Here is an 18,157-nt window from a genome sequence, read left to right on the forward strand (position 1 = left end):
GTTACATCATAATCCATTGAAAACTTTTTGAAATATCATGCTATATATCGTTTTTAGCCCTATCTCTCAATGGTGAAGAGAATAATCACTTTAAAAATACTCAGATCTAGATCCGGATGTTCACCAAAATCTAACCATTTCGTCCTTGTCACATACCCAAACTCTCCACCGAATTTCAGCCGAATCCGTCCACAACTTTTTGAGATATTCTGTTCACAGTCAACAGACAGATGGACAGGGGTGAAAACATAACCTCCATCCACCTTTGGTGGTGGAGGTATTACGATGAATATTCTCTGCAAAGCACCACAAGCTGGCAGGATGGCGCAGAGGTACTTATATACTCACCTCTAAGCTGTCTACCTGGGGTTGAATCCCGCCCAGCAATAAACTGTCATCCCGCTGTTTCACAGACAGCTTGATTCATCAATGTGTGTGCCGTCCCTCGGATAGACGTTAATCTGGGTGTTCCATCTGCCGTCATTAGCTGGTGGAAGCAAGATCAAGTGGCGTCTTTCGTGAAGAGTAGGTGAGCTATCTCCGGCACCCTGAACAAATTAAAGATTTCGGCCCTAACCTAAAGAGGGCACATCGCGGGAGATACCAGCGGTACAGCCACCCCACAGCCCTGTGCTGCATACGGATGAGGAAGAAGGAAGAAGCAAACCACGACTAAAGGAATATTGCACCATGAAAATACTCTTCCTTATGGGTACATATTCAAACAATCCAGCACCTGACATATATATTCCAAAAATAGTACAATATTGTAACGTGGAAGAGGGGGGGTAGGGGAAGAGGTCCATAGGTAGATTGTATTAAGAATAGCTTGGTCCATGTGATCGCATGCTGGCAGTTCTTGTGCGTCCTGCAGGAATATTTGGGGGACATAGCACAGACAGAGCTGGGGGAGCTAGGCCAGAGAGGAGTCGGTAGTAGACAGAAAGACCACCAACCTGCCTGCGGTGAGAGAGTGAAAGGCCCTCAGAGTTAGCTTCCAATGATCCTGAAAGCTTTGGTTTCTTCAGTGTGAAGACGAGCTCGGTGTGAGGCAGGAGCACCAGCCCAGAGTGGAGAGCAGTATTCCATTGAGCTGCAGATGAAAGCCTTGTATGTGGTGAGGAGCTCAGGTGTGCAAAGGAAGGACTTCGCACGACGGAGGATGCCCAGTCGGCGACTGGCTTTGGAGGCCAGCTTGGAAATGTGGTTTTCCCAGGAAAGATCATGGCAGATAGTGAGACCCAAACACTTGAGCGACAGAACTTCTTAGAGAGGATTGTTGAGAAAGTATATGGGAAGGTTTTCCAGACGGTCTTTTCGGAGTATTTTACCATGTATTTTACTAATTGAATGCAGTATTTTACCATGTTTTGGTCATTGGTGGGCGTCTTGTACTCCCGGATCAGTCGGAATGTGTTAATGGATCGTCTTTTGATGAGACAGCTTGAGTCAACATTGGAATTCAAACTCCACACAACTGGTATCAGGAGTGTGTTGTTTGTCCTGACACTTTCCCCAAGGGTAAATTTAAAAAATCTAAAATTTTAAGCGCATAAAGTGTGGTTTAACTGTGGCAAAATTGAAATGAGAATATTTTTTTCAAATTCTAGTGTGTGCGGGAAAAGTAGACAGAAAATGCCAGATGTCCACAAAATGGTGGAGGGTGTGGTACATGTGGTTGGAGGTATGCCGAGGTAGGGAGGAAGTTAGGATAGGAACCTCCCCCACCCCCAACATAGATTGGAACCCCTTTGCTACGGACTACGAATGGTTAACACCAAAGGAGGTAGCTTCACAAACCGCAGGGCCCCCCTGCCTCTCTATCCCTGCTATTCCCTCTACCTGCCTCGTCTCATGGACAGTCTCTTTCCTTGGAGGCAGAGCGACACCCACCATACATCGTTACAGAGAGAGAATGACGGTCTTCTCCCCTCCCTGAACTACAAATGATTTTTTTAACCGTCTAAAACCCTCCCACATTTTTCAACTCGGTCCGTCCAGCATTTTAGGAATGCATATATGTGAAACATATGCACACATCCCCTCACACACACATCCCCTCACACACACATCCCCACACACACACATCCCCACACACACACATCCCCACACACACACATCCCCACACACACACATCCCCACACACACACATCCCCACACACACACATCCCCACACACACACATCCCCACACACACACATCCCCACACACACACACATCCTTACAAACACACATCCCCACAGACACACACTTTCTGAGTCAAGGCCATGATGATTGGAATTGTGTAACATGCCAAGCTACAGCAAAGACAAAAAACATATGCCAATTTGTCAAAATGTAGCTTAACAAGGATCATTCCCAATTGAGAACCCACAACCCCAATGTGCCCTACCCCAATGACACTGAGACCTTTGATGTAGCCAAGTTGCGGCTGAGCCTGAGGTACGCAACCTGCAACCACAACTTTTTTGTTTCTTGCCAGTGCATGTCTGCAAAGACACAACACAAAACAAATGAACCAGGTCTCACCAACACATCGTTAATTTCTTCCTCTTTTATTCTCCTCAACTTTTGTCTAAATAATAAATAAAGTAACATTGATGAAGTTATTATTTTATTGCAAGGAAATAAGGTTAGACCAATGAAATGCATCTCATTTTTAATCGGTGGCAGTTTGAAAAGCAATGAAGTCGGGATATGTATCTCGGCAGAACACCAAGTCCCATCGTCTGCTTCTCGCTCAACACAAGAAGGTTTGAGATCTTGCAGTTCATTATGGCCTCTCTTATAATCTCCCTCTACTTGCCCTACCCCAAAGTCACTTTCTCCAGGAAAGAACATCTTAATACCCTCCCCAAGTCCAAGCTTAATGTTCATCCCCATTATTTGAATGTGTAAAAGACTCCTTGTGTCTGTTATCTCATCCTCTTACATCCAGTCCTTCAAGACTGCTGCTCATTACTTCATATGTACCTACTGTTGGTACCCCCATAGGTACCCCATACCTACTGCTAAACTGTTTTGAAACTCAAGCCCACCACCTTCATAATATCGTGCATCTGTGCATTTTGACTGCCAGCACCCCTGTACCTTCCTGTCAGTCTGTTTATCGACCACCTCTGTCATTTAACTTTTCCATGAGCATTGGCTTATTGTAAAGAAAAAAAGAAAGATTAAACTACAGCAATGCGACTGTGTGCCAATATGCCTCTGCAAAGTCCCACAACACGTAAATGCCACCGTTCACTGTCCTAAAAATAAACAAGTTTGATTTTAATCCCTTGAGCTGTTTTCAAGTATCACATTTTCACCAGACATGACAGGTTTCACATCGATCGGTGAAGCGGTTTTAGAGAAGGGCTTTTTTTAAATATCGGCTTTCAAGCTAATATGGCTGCCAAACCACGTGACATATGACCTTAAAACATGTACACTCTGCATATGTATGGGTAGGGGATCAGGTTTGTGATGTTTTGTTTTAATCGGAAAAGGTTCGTTTTTCTGTCCAAGATGGCTGCCAAACCACATGACCTACGATGTCATCATTTTCAAAGTATATGCAACAATGGTGTTAGATGATATTTGTAAAATTTAGTATCAATAGGGTAAGTGGTTTCAGAGATATAATTTTTTTAGATTTTCCTTCAATCTAATATGGTTGCCACACCATGTAACCAATGATGTTTTCATGATCATCTTTTAAACGACATGCCCAGTTAATTACGCACATAAACTTTTGAGTCAATCGATTTGGTGGTTTGGGAGAAGATGTTTTTAAAAAAAAGGTTTTAGGTTAAATCCAATATGGCTGCCAAATCATGTGACTTATGATGTCATAAATTTAATATTTCAATACAAATGGGTCATCGATCATGTGCATGCAATTTAAGATTTTTAGGATAAGGAATTCGATTAAATCATTTTTGACTGGTATACCACTTCACCTATACAACACAACACAACATGCATTTTAAGGCCATTTTCCCTACTAGAGCGGGGTTAGCCTTGTGGTCCCCATGACAATCTTCTCTATTTTGCCCTATTTTCTGTATCTCTCCTTGTTAACCCCCTTGCCCGCATTTCTTCTTCCACCATCTTTAGCCAAGTCTTTCTCGGTCTTCCCCGTCCTCTACTTCCTTCTAAATTCATTTCCATCACTCTTCTCAACCAGTCACTTTCATCCTTCCTCAACACATGACCAAAACATCTCAACCTGTTCCTCTTCACAGCATCAATCACAGGCTCTATTCCCATCATCTTTCACAATTCATCATTTGTCTTCCTCTCCCTCAACGATACTCCACACATCCACCGAACCATTCGCATTTCCACCCTTTCCAGCCTTCGTTGCTGCTCCACATTCATGACCCATGCCTCGCTCCCATAAATCATAACACTTCTCACACATGCAGCATACACCTTTCCCTTCAGCTTCAACGACACTCCCCTCATAATCAGCACGCCACTCAGTTCCCGAAACTTCTTCCATGCACATCTCACTCTAGCAACCGTTGCCGAGTCTGATCCACCTTCTCCATTCAGCATGTCCCCGAGGTAGCAAAATGTTTTCACACCTTCCAGCTTCATGCCGTCTCCAAGATCCAACTCAACATTTCCTCCATCTGCAGCTCCCTCTGTGCACACCTTACATTTGAATGTAGCTGCCACACTGGTTAATGAGCCTCTCAGACCACTATATTTTTGATGAACCCACTCAGCGCACATTGTACATTGAATGGAGTTCACTCCGACACCCTTCCTGCACACAGCACATGGCCACTTCCCAGTTCTTTCCACCTCACCACATGCTTTACCACTTGCCATTACCTATGATGTCATCATCATCATGCTTTTGTTCCTCATTGGGAGTACTTGACAATGTGCCAAGTTTCAAATTTTTCCATTCAGCGGTTTCCGATAAATATTTTTTTCATTATTTGCATTTATTCCAAGATGGCTGCCATACCATGTGACCTATGACATCAAAATTATGATAAAAACATTCTGCACGGGTGTCACTCCTACCCTGAAACTTTCGTCTCAATTGGACATATGGTTGCTGAGAAAAACGAGGTTTAGCCCGTACGGACAGACGGACGGACGAACGGACAACCCAAAAATATAATGCCTCCGGCCACCTTTGGTGGCGGAGGCATAAAAACCTTGAAGTGAATAATTACATGGTAACTTCACATACAATCTTTTTTGTTTAAAGTTAACTTTTATACACCTCCACTCTTTTGTGCCTCATTCATAAAACTTGTGGAACTTCCTTAGTCTGTTCAATCTCACTTTTCCCTCCAGGGTTTAAGGTCGGTCGTACATCATCTCCTCTGGTCATCCTCCATTCAGACCCATGATCTTGTCTATCCTCATCAACCCCTTTACCTCTCCTGATAGATTTGCATGTTGCCATTTCTTTCTCTATTTTCACTTCTGCCCATGCATGATCCTCCCCTTATTGCATTTGCTTGTTGTCCAACTGTCAGTTTGTTACCTTAAACTCTCTTCGAAGAGCCTCGACTTTGTATACAAAAAAAAAAATACAAAAAAAATCGACTTTTATTTACCACTTAATGATCTTTTTTCTTCATAGAAAAGATACAAAGTGAACATTTGTATGATTATCAGGAATAATAATTCTTCGGACCATAGCCAGATCGTGCTAAGAATAGATGGACCATGGACCATGAATAGAATATGTGGACATAGAATATATGGACCATGTTATCATGTAGGTTCGATTTATTCTTGCAACAGGGAATTTGACAGAGTAAGTCGACTTGTTAAACATGCACCGAGGAGGGAGTGAGAGTCCATCAGAAAGCAGATGGGGAAGATTGTTGTGCAAAATCGCCTGTTTTCTGACGAGGCATGATGAGTAACTGTGCCTGCACGCGGCAGTTTTGGAGCCGGACCTCAAAGAGAACACCATCTTTCTCCTTCCTCTGCTTGGCCGCCATCTTCACCACAATCCCTTGCCTCCACCACATCACTCCTGACATTCGCTGTCGAGAACCTCACCAATGCACCAGCCACTGCATCGTGCCGCCCGCAAGGCCTCGTCTGCCCCTTTGTTCATGGTGTGTCTGGTATTTCAGCGCCACTCGTGGGTTTAGGCCTTATTTTGTGCATAAGGTTGCATGTTCCTTCTTCTCATTTTTGTCTCCCGCCCCTCCCATACAACAAGCACGGGTTGGAAATATTCACTGGTGGAATGGAACGAGGCTGTCGAGAAGGGTGGTCCAAAAATTTGAAGATTGGATTTTCATTTCTCCACAAGCCTGCCCCTATTCCTATTGAAGAAAGTAGTTTGTTGTGAAAATTTGAGCTGGATTGGACAATATTTCGAGGTTGCTCAAAATGTTGACAAATTTTAATGAATAATAAGATGCAGAATTTTTAGCATCATACATGAATTCATCGATAATATAATTATCTATTTTCAATTACTCAATTTATTTATTATTGTTGGCTTGCACTTGTCTTCAATGGTATGACCAAGAGATTGTGCAAAAGCACTGGCCACAAACATAGCACACCGATCTGAGAGATTTACTCTGTCCAGAGTTGCCATTATTGCTGGAGTGATCATCTTGATGGGAGCCTTTTTCACCTGTTTGGCAGAAGATGGACTTTGGAGTTTGAATTCATTGTCCCCTGAATCGGAGCTTTCAATCTCAGACTCATCATCATCATCAACCACAGCCGATGTTGATGGAACAGATTGCATTGCTGTTGGCGTCTCAGCAGCATGTTTCTTCTTTCTTTTATCTTCATTCTCAAGCCTGATACGCTTTCTGTTCTCCTTCACTGCCAGAGTGTTGTCCACAGATCCCATACGTGAACTTGAGGGATCCTCACGCTGCATGATAAGGAATGCTTTGTCTTCTTCATTCGTCATTTTCTCAAGCGCATCATTTGGTGAGATATCGAAGAGGGATTGAAGATCATCTTTGAACATCTGCTCCTTCACTCTATAGTTTTCGAATGTCTTGGTTCTATTTTTCTTTACCAGTTTGTAGGCATCATACAACTTCAAAAGTTGGCGCTCACAGGAATCTTCTCTCTGCACTGGAATTCGTGCTTTCTCCCAGTATGCACACACAGCTTGTACACTAAGTTTGGCACTTTCACGAACTGTATGGTGTTCATGTATGTGATGGTACACCATTTTCTGCAATGTGTGTCCTTTGGTTGGTAGTCCCCCACATATTATTTCCTTTTCAGACTCGCCCAGCAACCAAACTGTGGAAGAGCTGCGAGTTTCTGCCATCTGAAAAAAACGGGATAAATTAAAAATGTTATTTTTTGAGCAACCAATTGGCCTCATATTTGGTTCATATGATCTTTATAAACATAGGAACAAGGGCAGCCTTGTGGAGCATGGATTTTTAATAGTATTAAATATTACATATATCTGTGGACCACCCTATTGTCGAGGTTACCTGCTACACCCATTGCGATATCTGTTCACTGAACATTTACACAGCATTATTGTTTCTACCAATACACACTCCAAAACAAATTGCTCATTTCAGGTGAGGCATCTACGAAATTCCGTCAGTAACAGGTACCCTGCTAGTACGTAAATAATCACAACGTTCTGTGAAGCCCTATCAAATTAGTGTAGACGGTATAACGAATCAACGTTAACTGGGATGACATTAAGCGGGAACACCCTGTATTTATTTTGTAAGTAAAACCCCCTTTAATTATAAGTGTTTTGCATTTTCCTGCCTTCCCGCGTGAACACTGCCAGGTTCGGCTTTTGATTGAGCAATCCTTGGTGGATTGTAGACTTCCTAATTCTGAATGCAGTACGGTAACATTCAACATCCTTTCGGTCTTCCGCGGAGGTTTTAGACCACCCGGCACAATCGGTCAATGTTAATGGATACGTCTGATGAGATGATCTATTTCAAACTTTGTCAGTGAATAATAAAATAATCTCACGCAAGTCCAGCATTTTGCCACAAATGAGCTTGGTACTCATTTAACTCACTTGATACTGTTCCTAAAGTGGTCTTCTGCTGGACTCTTCACCGTACAACTGTTGAGGAGCCAAAGATCTGCTTCATCAGCTTTGTCTGCAACAAAACGGTTCTTAGTAATCACTCGAGATCCCTGCACACCTCAGCATATCTTATTGATTGCCATTGATGAGCAATGCTATTGTCCGCCCGCATAGCGGGAGACGGGGTTTTGCAATTGCCTATCTGTTTGTCTGTCTCTGCCTGTCTATCTATCTCTGTCTGATTGTCTGTTTGTCCAGGTCATAACTATTTTTGTTACCATTTGAGCTTTTGTCATCAAATTTTTAACAAACCTTTATTATCAGAATATGTTTATGATGAGAAGACTAATTAATAATTGTGTCAAAAGGTCAAGGTCACACAATCGCCAATTTTTATCCAATCCACTTGAAATTTGAACATAATTTGTATATTGGGTCACCAATCAAAAGCTAGAAGCCTATTGTTGAAGGTCAAAAGGTCAAGGTTGCATAAAATAAATTTTCATCCGATTGATTTAATTTTAACAGAATTTGCATATTGGATCACGGAATTGGTTCACCAATCAAAATGTAGAAGCCTATTCTAGGTCAATGGGTCAAAGACGTAGGTTACATAAAATCATCAATTTTCATCCGATTTCAAACTTGAAATTTGAACAAAATTTGCATATTGGGTCACTGAATTAGTTCACTAATCAAAAGGTAGAACCCTATTGTTTTGACGTCCAAAGGTCAAGGTTGCAGCGACTGATTTTGCAAGTACCGGTCTATGACCACTTGTTTTTTTGCCTGTCTGTCTGTCCAGGCCAAAAGCGTTTTACCATTTAAGCTTTTGTCATCAAATTTTCAAAAAACCTTCATTATGAGAATATGGAGAACACTAATGAATAATTTTTACATTTTGTTTTTTAGCTGTTGTTTTGGTTAAGTTTAGTTTGAGTACAAAGTGGACGCGGATGGGCTTTGCATTTTGGGATGCTTTAGTATGTATTGTAGACTTGGCAATTCTGAATGCACTCGCTATGCAAACTTACTCGTATATCTCCTGGTAAAATGAGGAGTGAAACTCCAACTCACAAATATGCTTCCACTACCAATCACTTATAGTTGGCTGCTCTAACAATGGGTCAGTCTCAGAAATTGGATCAGATATATTAAAGTCGTGCTTCTACCTTGATTCCCAACTTCTGCTCTCGGGTCCACAAAGACATCCTGAGGACCATGATAAAACCATGGCTTTGCGGATGATGAGTTTATAAACTTTTTTTTTTGTTTAAATTGGTTGTAATGGAACTTGTTCCCCTTGGTTTCCTTTTTTGAGTTTTAAAAACACGGCACGTGCTATAATTAGGAGTTCTTCACTTTTTTCACTTTTTTGATGTCATGAAATCCATATATTTTTGGTTCATAAAATGAAACTTCAACTAATTGACTTCTGAAATTACACCAAACTCACAACGGTACCCGCTCTACGGGCGGGGCTTCAATTGGGAGGCCCAAATGAAAAGGCAAAATATCGGAAATTGAAGGATTTTTTTAATTTTAAACGACTTATGTAAACATCTGTTAAATCATATCACATGCAAATCATCAAAATCTAAACAGTATTTGTCGAATTTCAATAAAAGCCACATCACTGTTCATATCGGTAAATATTATTCCATCATGTTTGGAAAAACTGGAAAATTGGAAAAAAATTGGAAAAACAATATAGCCTATTTTACTCCAGGGGGTCCCAGGATTACCCACCCAAAATTTTATTGCGATCGGGTTAGGACATTAGGACAGCCGTTAGGTCCTAACCGTTAGGTTAGGACAGCCGTTTTTGCGGGACATTTGGTGAATTATAGCAAGATGAGTTACTACAACGTCCTGTAGAATAACAAAAAAAAAAAACTACCCATCTCTTAATTTTTTTAGAAATTCATAATAAAATGTGAAGAGGTGAGTATTTTTCACTGTTAAAGCGCGACTTTTGGATACGTCTTGCAATGTTGGTTTTTTTAGTGTCAAATGAAAGAAAATCATACAATTTTACAGCTAAATGGACCAGTCAATCAGTGTTACGTGGCCATAATGTTGTAAGAAATGGCCTTGGGACTCTTTTCACCATGACAGTATCAAACATCATTTATTTTCCTGCAGTGTATAAGGCTGATGGAAAGATGAGCATTGCTTGCCTGTAATGCAGTAACCGTATGCAGCAAGCTGGCCAGCCATGTATTCGCCGTCTGACGTGTTGTGTGAACATCCCCAGGTCTTCAAATAGATCGTGTGCACCCCTGGAATGATGCTGAGAGAAATACATTTTGTTTTGAATACCTGTTTATGCTGGATTCGGTGATAATAGCTATGGTATAAAGATGGGCAAGGTAGAGACAATGGCATGATGGGGCAATACATCATGCTCATTACAATACGGTACGTCAAATGACCACACCTTAACAACAACAATAATAATAATAATAATAATAATAAAAATAGCCCCGTGTGGCACTGATGGTCATTTCCCCACGGTTTCTGAGAAGATTTTAAAATAAATTACCTGAATTTGAGATGAAACCCTCCTTTTCGGCCTCTTTTCAGGGGTAGATCCGAATAGCCCAAACCCATAGGATCTTAATGTCCTGATGCATTGTACTAAATTTGGTCCATATCGGTCATGTAGTTTGTGAGGCAAATATGTTTTATTGAATACGAAGAATTAGGGGAGGGGGCTCGTGGCCCCCTTTCCAGGGGAGATACAGCAATGGGGAGCGCAACTTAAGGTTAGGGCATGGTCACAATGCCACATGGCCAGTTTGGTCTGGATCCGGTTGTCGGTTTCTGAGAAGCTTTTTGAATGAAATACCAATATTTGGGATAACCCCCGCCCCTTTTTCCCCTTTAAATGGGTGGATCCGGATGGGGAGCACAACCCCACAAGACCTTATTGTCTTGATGCATTATACCAAATTTGGTCTGTATCGCTCAGATGGTTGTGGAGAAGAATATGTTTTAGTTAAAATGAGGGATTTGACAAGGGGGCTCGTGGCCCCCTTTCCAGGGGGTGAAACAACCATGAGGAGCATAACTTAAGGTTAGGACATGGTCCAATGCCTCGTGGTGGTCTGGATCTGTATGTTGGTTTCTGAGAAGAAGATTTTTGAATGAAATACCAATATTTGGGACAAAACCCGCCTTTATAGGCAGTGCATCTGGATGGAGAGCACAACCCCATGAGACCGAGGAGTTGGGTTAATAACATTTCCTGTTAGTACAAGCAAGCAAGCAGAGGCAGTATATTGTTACGGATCCAGGGGACGGCACTCCCGTTAGCAAGGGGGGGTTAATCCCCTTGTCCTGTTAAGCTGGCCGTCCGACCGGTCCTGGTACTTGTAACGCTCTTTTGCAGGGTGGGATTGATCAAGGTTATTGGTCCAAGTGTTTTCCCGAATACCTTTATCAATCCCTCCGCAAAACAGGGAGACAAGTACCGCTCGATCCACGGACAAGATGGTATTTGCCGAGCGGTTTAGCAATCCGCGGTTCGAGCCGTTATCAATTGACTAAACCCGATTAAAAGCAGTTCAGCCAAAATCGCACCACAGGTACTCAATTGACAGAAATCACGAAAGCGATCGGACGAGAATGAAACCAAAGAATAAGGAGGAACAGGTATTTATTAATTATGTACAACACCCCAAAGAAAGAGAAGGAACAAAAGTAATTTACAGGGCGAAGAAGAAGATACACAGGGCAATTCTTAAACAGGCTTACTTATCCCCAGGACAATACAGACAGAACAAACTCACGTACACGAATGGGAATTGCAGGCAGGAAGGGCTGGACGAAGGAGAAGGGTCCGTGCAGAACGGCAGGGCTGGAAGGTTCGGGCGGGAAAACGCAGCAACGACGTCCGCTTCAGCTCAACGCTCCGGGCTGGAAGTGAGCAGCCAGCGACTCCACATATTCGGTTTCACACGGCAGGGGCTGTTTGAAGCAGCGTGTCAGAGCTTCACACGGCAGGGGCTGTTTGAAGCAGCGTGTCAGAGCTTCCCGCAGCTTTGTCTCTCTCTGCCTTCTCACCGACTCTCCTCCAACTCCACCCAACTTCTCGGTTCGTGCTCCCTCACTCATCTGCGTAAGCAGTCCCTCACTCCTCCTTTTATTGCCCTCCCGAAATCAAACCGCGGGCTATGAGGGCACGCCTACCGGGTCGCTCACCGTGGTGCTGGTTGGCTGTTAGGGCTCGCTGACTCCACCTCTGATGACGATGAGGTGCCACGCCCATGATCTGGCGGCTCCTCCCCCCTTCTTCTCCGAGATGAGCACATGGCAATGGCGGCTTGCGGGATAGAAAACCACTCGCACCGCTTTTGAAAAGAACGAAAGGGGCCTATCTTATTTGATTAATGCAACGTAGAGTCAACTATTGGAAACACAGCCTTACCTGAAACACATAATAATGAAATAACTACGAAGAGGGCCTATGGTTCGCTACGTGTTGCAATGTGGACTAACTAGAGGACGACCTTTGACCTTTACAATGAATGGAGGTATTTACAAAAATAATTATTTACAAGGGGGTATATTTACAACACTTTACAAAGTGCAGGGTTCTCAAAACCCCAACAATATATATATACATATATTGTATATACTAGGGCATGCCCGTACTATATATAAGCTAGGACGTGCCCGTACGTGGGTGCCCGTTCCTTGCCAAAAAAAAAAAAAAAAAAAAAATTTGTGTAGGGGTGTGTGTGTGTAAACATCCTAGGGCGTGCCCGTACGTGGGTGCAAAAAAACATGCGTGCAAACAACAACAACAAAAAAAAACTTTGAAACCACGTGGCAGTAACGACCACAGAACCCCCCCCCCCCCTCTATTTACATGAATGGTTTGGTCCATTCGCAACGACCACAGAACCCCCCCCTCTATTTACATGCAATGGTTTGGTCCAAAGCGAACGGCTTGCAGTGTTTGGTAAAGAAATCGCCATAGCTCGGTAACTACTTCTCCGATTAATATGAAACCTTGAAAAGGCACATCCTCGGGTCCCCAGCAATATACCTGGCAAGTTTAAAGTATATCGGACCGGTAGTTGTCGAGAAACAGCGGTCACAGACAAACATACAAACATACACACATACACACATACAAACAGAGATTAATGGAATTATAGATACTAGGGCATTGCCCGTACGTGGGTGCCCGTTCCTTGCCAAAAAAAAAAAAAAACGCTACCCGTACGCTCTACCCCGCCCGTACGCCCGTAAACAAAAAAAACAACGCTCTTCGCTTCCGCCCTTCGCTCTGACTGAATTGGGAGAAATAATGCGCATAAGAAATCGAATTACGTACCGTAATGGCGGTCAGCTCGTAACGCGCTCAGCTCCGCTCGTCTCACATCGGCCACGCCTACGCAACAAAGCGTTCTGTGATTGGCTGCCGGAAGTGAAGTCTTCACTGTCCGGAAGTTCGCAAATCGCAGTTACGATGAATCGTTTTAATTTAATCGCAGTTTGAATTCGTTTTAAAACATAGTTTAACGGCAACATAGTTTTCCAACGTGAAATAAATGAATACGCTGTCAAATGTGCCGTCCGAGGCAGAGTCTGATCGCCACGTTCGGCACACGTGATAGCTCGCTGCTCTCTGATTGGTTGAAGCGTTTTTTGGACATAGCTCGGTAAGTACTTCTCCGATTAATTTAAAACCTTGAAAAGGCACATCCTCGGGTCCCCAGCAATATACCTGGCAAGTTTAAAGTATATCGGACCCGTGGTTGTCGAGAAACAGCGGTCACAGACAAACACACAGACACACAGAGATTACTGGAATTATAGATACTAGGGCATTGCCCGTACGTGGGTGCCCGTTCCTTGCCAAAAAAAAAAAAAACGCTACCCGTACGCTCTACCCCGCCCGTACGCCCGTAAACAAAAAAAACAACGCTCTTCGCTTCCGCCCTTCGCTCTGACTGAATTGGGAGAAATAATGCGCATATGAAATCGAGAAATTATTATTTTCTCCGGAAGAAATCGAATTACGAACCGTAACGTAATGGCGGTCAGCTCGTAACGCGCTCAGCTCCGCTCGTTCTCACATCGGCCACGCCTACGCAACAAAGCGTTCTGTGATTGGCTGCCGGACCGGAAGTTCGCAAATCGTCGCAGTTACGATGAATCGTTTTAATTTAATCGCAGTTTGAATTCGTTTTAAAACATAGTTTAACGGCAACATTGAATTGGGAGAAATAATGCGCATAAGAAATCGAATTACGTACCGTAATGGCGGTCAGCTCGTAACGCGCTCAGCTCCGCTCGTCTCACATCGGCCACGCCTACGCAACAGAGCGTTCTGTGATTGGCTGCCGGAAGATAAGTCGTCACTGTCTGGAAGTTCGCAAATCGCAGTTAGGATGAATCGTTTTAATTTAATCGCAGTTTGAATTCGTTTTAAAACATAGTTTAACGGCAACATAGTTTTCCAACGTGAAATAAATGAATACGCTGTCAAATGTGCCGTCCGAGGCAGAGTCTGATCGCCACGTTCGGCACACGTGATAGCTCGCTGCTCTCTGATTGGTTGCAGCGTTTTTTGGACATAGCTCGGTAAGTAATTGTCCGATTAATATGAAACCTTGAAAAGGCACATCCTCGGGTCCCCAGCAATATACCTGGCAAGTTTCAAGTATATCGGACCCGTGGTTGTCGAGAAACAGCGGTCACAGACAAACACACAGACACACAGACACACAGACACACAGACACACAGACACACAGACACACAGAGATTGCTGGAATTATAGATAGATATATATATAACACACACACACACACACACACACACACACACACACACACACACACACACACACACACACACACACACACACACACACACACACACACACACACACACAATAAATGCAAAGGTCTAGTATAATATATTTTGTGGCTCCGGAACCAAACAAACAACATTTTATAACGGCCTTCACCGCTCCCAACTTACCCGACACATTCACAAGCCCTAGATATGACCTCCCCACTGGTGTTGAGAAGCAACCAAGCCAGATTTGGTGTCTCCCTCTGGAAAGTCTGCTTGCACGCAAGTTATGACGGCATCGGCTTTCCAATAGCAGACATGAATTAAATAAATCACCCAGTGTGCCATTTTCACACGAGGTGATCCCGCAAAGTTAAAAGTCCACTCACTGTCGGGGAAATCGGGTAGATTCATAGCCCGTCCACAGGCCTTGCACGGGCCGACTATTGTGAGTACGGGTTACAAGATATCAACAATATGGGCAAGTTAATCAGAAAGTTATCCAAATCTTTAATTGTGCAGAGGTACACGCCTTTCTCGCAGGTATGTTTCCAAGTATTTTTGGCTTATTTTAAAAGATTTGTGAACCCTTTAATGTTATAAACCTTACCTGACATGCACAATATACGTCCGGTTGTTAGTGGTTTCCGCACATGCGGATTACATCATTTCGTAAGTCGCGCATTACAAATGATGCACAGCTTGGCTGTAGACCCACCTGTCTGCACAAACATCTTCCCGTGCTCCAACGCCTTTTCTCCTCCGCACCTTGGCAACTACACATTTCTGCACAGGCACTTGTGATGGCGCCAACGAGTCCCCATTTTCCACCACATCCTCAATGTCATCCAGCTCCATTTCACAAGCAGAAGCCATGGCCTGCAAAATAAAACAAAACTACTTTCAAAAACATAATATGCGTACATTGGTAGAGTATCAGGGCCTTCTCAGCATTGATATGCATACCATAATACCACTGACCAATTATGTTTGGAACGATACCTATCGGTCTATTCTGCTGAAAAGCCCTTCTGTATTAATTTATTCTTTCTCTACCTTTCTTTACCTTAAACATCTCTATCAGGTTCCCTCCTAATCACCACCGTTCTAAAGTATAAAGTCTCATCTCCTTCAGCCGCTACTCATAACCTAAGTCTAGCTAGACCCAAAATCAATCTAGTAGATCTACGCTGAAACCTCTCCATGGTAGCTATGCAGTTCGACAGATACGTGACAAAAACTGTACACAATATTAAAGATGAGTCCTCATTAAATATCATATACAGTGTTAACAACTACCTATGATTTATAATTTATCCCTCTATTAATCCAACATATAACTGTATATGCTTTACCTATTTGGCCAGCCATGGCCAAACATTCCAACCCTACCAGACAATGTCCTGTCTGCTTACGCCTCCCCCCCCCCCCCCCTCCCCATATTTATTACCATCTTCAGATCATTCTCCTGTGTGACGCGTTCCAAGATTCAAGATTTCCCCCTGTACTTTGTAATCTCTATTTTCATTATTCCTACACATCCTGAACACTCCCCTCTCTGCTGTCGACGTTACCTCCAAGCTTTGTGTCATCCGCAAATATGGAAAGCCTACTCTACACCCCACTATCCAAATCGCGTTTGTAAATTATCTACCATATAAAACACTGTGTGTGTGTGTGTGTGTGTGTGTGTGTGTGTGTGTGTGTGTGTGTGTGTGTGTGTGTGTGTGTGTGTGTGTGTGTGTGTGTGTGTCTGTCTCCCTTCATTAGGCTAGGTTTTGAGTTGCGCTTTCGGAGGGATTTGAATGGGGTGGGGGGGAGGGGGGGGTTTAAGGGGCAATCTTTGAACAGGACAGTGTGTCAACCGGTTAAAATACCTAAAAGACTCTGAGGACCCCGAAGACCCAATGGACCCCAAACCCCCAAAATGCCCTGTAGACTGTTAAAGACACAACAGACCATGAAGACGCAGAAGACCCCAAGGACCCAGAAGACCACAAGGACTCTGAAGACCCAAAATACCCCGAGGATCCAAAAGACCCAAACAAGCCCAAAGACCCAAATGACAGAGGACCCAAATTACCCCAAGGACTCAGAAGACCCCTCGAAGGACTCTGAAGATCTAAAATACCCTGAAGACCCAAAAGACCTTGAAGACCCAAAGAACCCCAAAACACCCTGAAGACTGTTAAAGACCATGAAGACCCAAAATACCCTGAGGACCCCAAAGACTGAAAAGACCCTGAAGACCCAATGAACCCCAAAGACCCAAAATATCCCAAAGACCCAATGGACCCCAAACACCCAAAATACCCAGACGACCGAAAAGACCCCAAGGATCCAAAAGACCCAAACAATCCTGAGGACCAAAATGACCCAGAGGACCCAAAATACCCAAAGGACCCAGACAACCCCCAAGGACTCTGAAGACCCAAAATACCTCAAAGACACAAAAGACCCTGAAGACCCAATGGGCCCCAAACACCCAAAATACACTGAAGACCCCAAAGACACTGAAGACTGTTAAAGACCCAAAATACTCCAAAGACCCAAAAAACCCCAAAGGCCCCAAGATCCTTAAAAACCCAAAAGACCATGAATACTCCAAAGACCCCGAAGACCCTTAGAGACCCCAACAACACATAAACACCCCAAAGGCCCAAAATACCCTCAAATACTCAAAAAACCTCAAAAACCCTTAAATACCCTGAATACCCCAAGGACCCAAATGATCCAGAGGAATTAAAAGACCGACAAGTCCCTGAAAACCCCAAATACCCCAAAATCCCTTAAAGATCCAAAAGACCCTAAAGAACCAAAGGACCCAAAGAACCCTAAAGACCGAAAGCTCGAAGACCCAAAAGACCCCGGTTACTGAAAGGATCGAAAAATACCCAGAAGACCGAAAAGACTCAAAAGACCCCAAGCCCCAAAATATCCAAAAGACCTTTAAAGATCAAGAAGAAGCAAAAAAACCCCGAAGACTCAAAATACACTGTAGACCCTTAAAGACTCCAAAGACCCAAACAATCCAAAAGACCAAAATAGGGAGGTGGAATTTGCTGCACATGATGTGCAATGAGCTGAGAGTAAAACGAGTGTTCATTTACGTCTATAGCCCTGGTGTTGGGCTAGCGGCTAGGGTGCCAGCTTATGGATCCTAGGATCCTGGGTTTGAATCCCGGTCGATCGCTGAATTAACGCCAGGGGGGTTGACTCAGCCTGTCATCCTTCTGAGGTCAGCAAATTGAGTACCAGTTCACTGGTAATTCCCTGCTTGTCGTAAAAGGCGACAAAAAGGGTTGGCGGCAGGAAGGGCATCCGGCC

The 18,157-nt window shown here is 43.5% G+C and overlaps 1 protein-coding gene across 4 annotated transcripts in view; it reads right to left on the minus strand.

Annotated features, from left to right (window-relative positions):
* The window catches only part of CDKAL1 (CDKAL1 threonylcarbamoyladenosine tRNA methylthiotransferase), a 612,415-nt gene that overhangs the window by 46,004 nt on the left and 548,254 nt on the right, over window positions 1–18,157 (minus strand). For 2 of the 4 annotated variants that reach the window (XM_078787090.1, XM_078787091.1), the window contains exons 2-4: window positions 10,197–10,309; window positions 8,005–8,089; window positions 2,392–2,488 (exon numbers count right to left, since the gene is read on the minus strand). In XM_078787090.1, coding sequence (XP_078643216.1) covers window positions 2,392–2,488; window positions 8,005–8,089; window positions 10,197–10,309 — 295 coding nt within the window. Of the gene's footprint in view, window positions 1–2,391; window positions 2,489–8,004; window positions 8,090–10,196; window positions 10,310–11,814; window positions 11,933–15,548; window positions 15,710–18,157 lie in introns of those variants that run through there. The other 2 variants (XM_068131113.2, XM_078787092.1) reach the window with 2 other exon arrangements.

This window comes from Myxine glutinosa, chromosome 11 (assembly GCF_964187855.1).
Source record: "Myxine glutinosa chromosome 11, kmMyxGlut1.1, whole genome shotgun sequence".
NCBI classification, from domain to species: domain Eukaryota; kingdom Metazoa; phylum Chordata; class Myxini; order Myxiniformes; family Myxinidae; genus Myxine; species Myxine glutinosa.